Below are 2,500 nucleotides of genomic sequence, written 5' to 3'. Positions count from 1 at the left end.
AATTCCCAATCTGTCCCAAGTGAGGAGCCGACTCTTTCTGGGCTAGGCTGATGAGCCAACCAATGGCAAGCCATCTTATTGGTTCTGAACCTCTAGGGTTAGCAAATCACTCTCTTCCACTGGGGATTAATAGTCCTGGATAGCACCTTGAGCAGATCTCACATGGATCTAGACCAGATCCAGAGCTAGTCTGAATCCAACCCAGTGATCTAGGTCAGATCTGGAGTAGAACTGCCGACTTTGCGCCGCATAAAATATAGATCTGCTCCATAACCGTCTGCTATCTAGGATATTATCAAGCAGCCTTATTGTAGAGATGTACAGTATGCATCAACGTACAATACAATGAATAGGGGTCACAATAACTCCATGCTGTAACTCTAGGGAGAATGCAAGTCATTGGCAGGCTCTTTAAGATTTTGGGACGCAACCTCCACAATGGAAGTAGATACATAAAACTGAGCTCCCATTGCATGGGATCAGCTTATTCAGTTCTAAACCAATGGCATATTAGCAAAGTGAGTGTTGATGTGAAGTTATTAAGGCAATCACCTTCTCTGTACAGAACCTCCAAACAGATGTATACAGCTCTCAACGTCAAGCAAAATCGTCAAAACATTTTTGTTGCTTCTTAAATGTATTTTAGCTAGTTAAGATATTGGCTTGGAGCAAAATTCTTCATTCTGTCAGTAAAGTAGTGATTGAATAAACACTTGATAATTATGCATATTATTAGCCTGCTTTACAAAATACATCTGCAATTCACAGTAGTCCTGTGGAAATGGTTTGGGAGCTTTTCATTTTCGGGTTAATTTTCAAACATTCTCAAATATTCAATTGGAGAGGTCAAGCATACAAATGCTTGGAGCAGAAAAGATGCTTGATAATGACATTTAGTCATTTAGTGTGCGGGTGTGTGTGTGTGTGTGAGTGTACTGTATGTGTGTGTGTGTGTGTCATGGCATTTCTTTGCCATGTGACACACATTCACAAAAGGGTGTAAATATCAAACGATGACACGCACATTGAACGCACACAACACACAAACGGAGAGAGAGAGGGAGGACGGACAAGAGTTTATCACACAGGCTGGCTTTTGCAATGTCTCATGCAAAAAAAAAGAACAGAACAAAAAAAAACTAGCAGTTCTGACTCTGCTCTATTTCCCCAGGCTCACGTTAGTGGGGAAATAAACCTTTAAAGAAAGGATTCGGAGAGAGAGACAGAGAGAAACCAAAAAGAACCAAAAAATGAAAAAAGCTGGGTTTATCAACCAAAAAAATAAATGCAGTTTATTTCATTGGTTAAAAAGCATGGAATCGTGTCTTCCAATCCAAGGGGGCTGGGTCAGATTCCTGCTTTTGTTTGCGGGGCTTTGGTCAGAAAGATGAGAGTCGAGGGGAAGATGATGGGGGGGCGGGGGGCGGGAGCTCAGAATGAAGTGAACGCCAGCCCTTTTTTTTTTTTATTTGCCGTCTTTCTCACTAAAGCTGCTATGCGCCCTTTGACCTTCGACCTAGTCACCTCTGACCCCATCTGGCTCTCACCTGGGATGACTGATATAGTTTTGAGAGCCCGAAGAACCCTGAAGGTTCGGAGTGCAGAGACATTGCCGAGGTCCACAAATTCTGTCACATATCTGGAGGGGGAGGGGAGGGGAAAGGGTGGGGAGGGGGGGAGGGGGTACAACACACACACACACACACACAAACAAACACACACACACACACGTTCACACATACACGCACACACACGCATACACACACACACACACACAAACGTTAGGACGCGACACGCAAAGACCAAGCAAGAGGGAGGAGACTTCACTTAAGGACGTACACCTGACTGACATCCAGGGGAGTTTACACACACACACACACACACACACACACACACACGCACACACACACACACACACACACATACTGTATGCCGCGTATACCCCCACACACACACACACACACACACACATCCATGCGTGCACAGACACCCCTTACCTGGGATGACAGAGATTGTTTTCAAAGCTCTGAGCACCCTGAATGTGCGGAGAGCTGAAACATTGCCTAGGTTTACAAACTCTGTTACATACCTGCAGAATCAAATACAGAGTTACCATTGAGGACACACACACTAACACACTCAGACATACCCACCCACCCACACCCACACACACACACACACACACACACACACACACACACACACACACACACACACATGCATTTCACACACTCACACTCACTTTACCAAAAACATCAAACTCAGGAGAAGAAACTGCACATATGCACATACGGTTGCACTACATGTACAAATGTAGTCAATACATCATACTTGAGATTGAAATTGATATTGCAATACAGACAGTATGACGTATATTTATTTAAGTTGCATGGCAACATACTGTAGAAACAACAATAACTGCTATGTGCAATTGTGCATGTGTTACAAGAGCTTCACCAGAACCCAGAGGCTCTTGTTAAAGATACTGGATATGATGACA

General features: G+C 43.8%; 1 protein-coding gene across 1 annotated transcript in view; it reads right to left on the bottom strand.

Annotated features, from left to right (window-relative positions):
• The window catches only part of scn1lab (sodium channel, voltage-gated, type I like, alpha b), a 37,694-nt gene that overhangs the window by 32,070 nt on the left and 3,124 nt on the right, over positions 1–2,500 (bottom strand). Inside the window, exon 5 of the mRNA XM_062527452.1 lies at positions 1,548–1,639. Coding sequence (XP_062383436.1) covers positions 1,548–1,639 — 92 coding nt within the window. The remainder of the gene's footprint in view (positions 1–1,547; positions 1,640–2,500) is intronic.

Source organism: Sardina pilchardus, chromosome 23 (genome assembly GCF_963854185.1).
Source record: "Sardina pilchardus chromosome 23, fSarPil1.1, whole genome shotgun sequence".
NCBI lineage: Eukaryota > Metazoa > Chordata > Actinopteri > Clupeiformes > Clupeidae > Sardina > Sardina pilchardus.
This window is presented reverse-complemented; position numbering and strand designations above follow the sequence as displayed.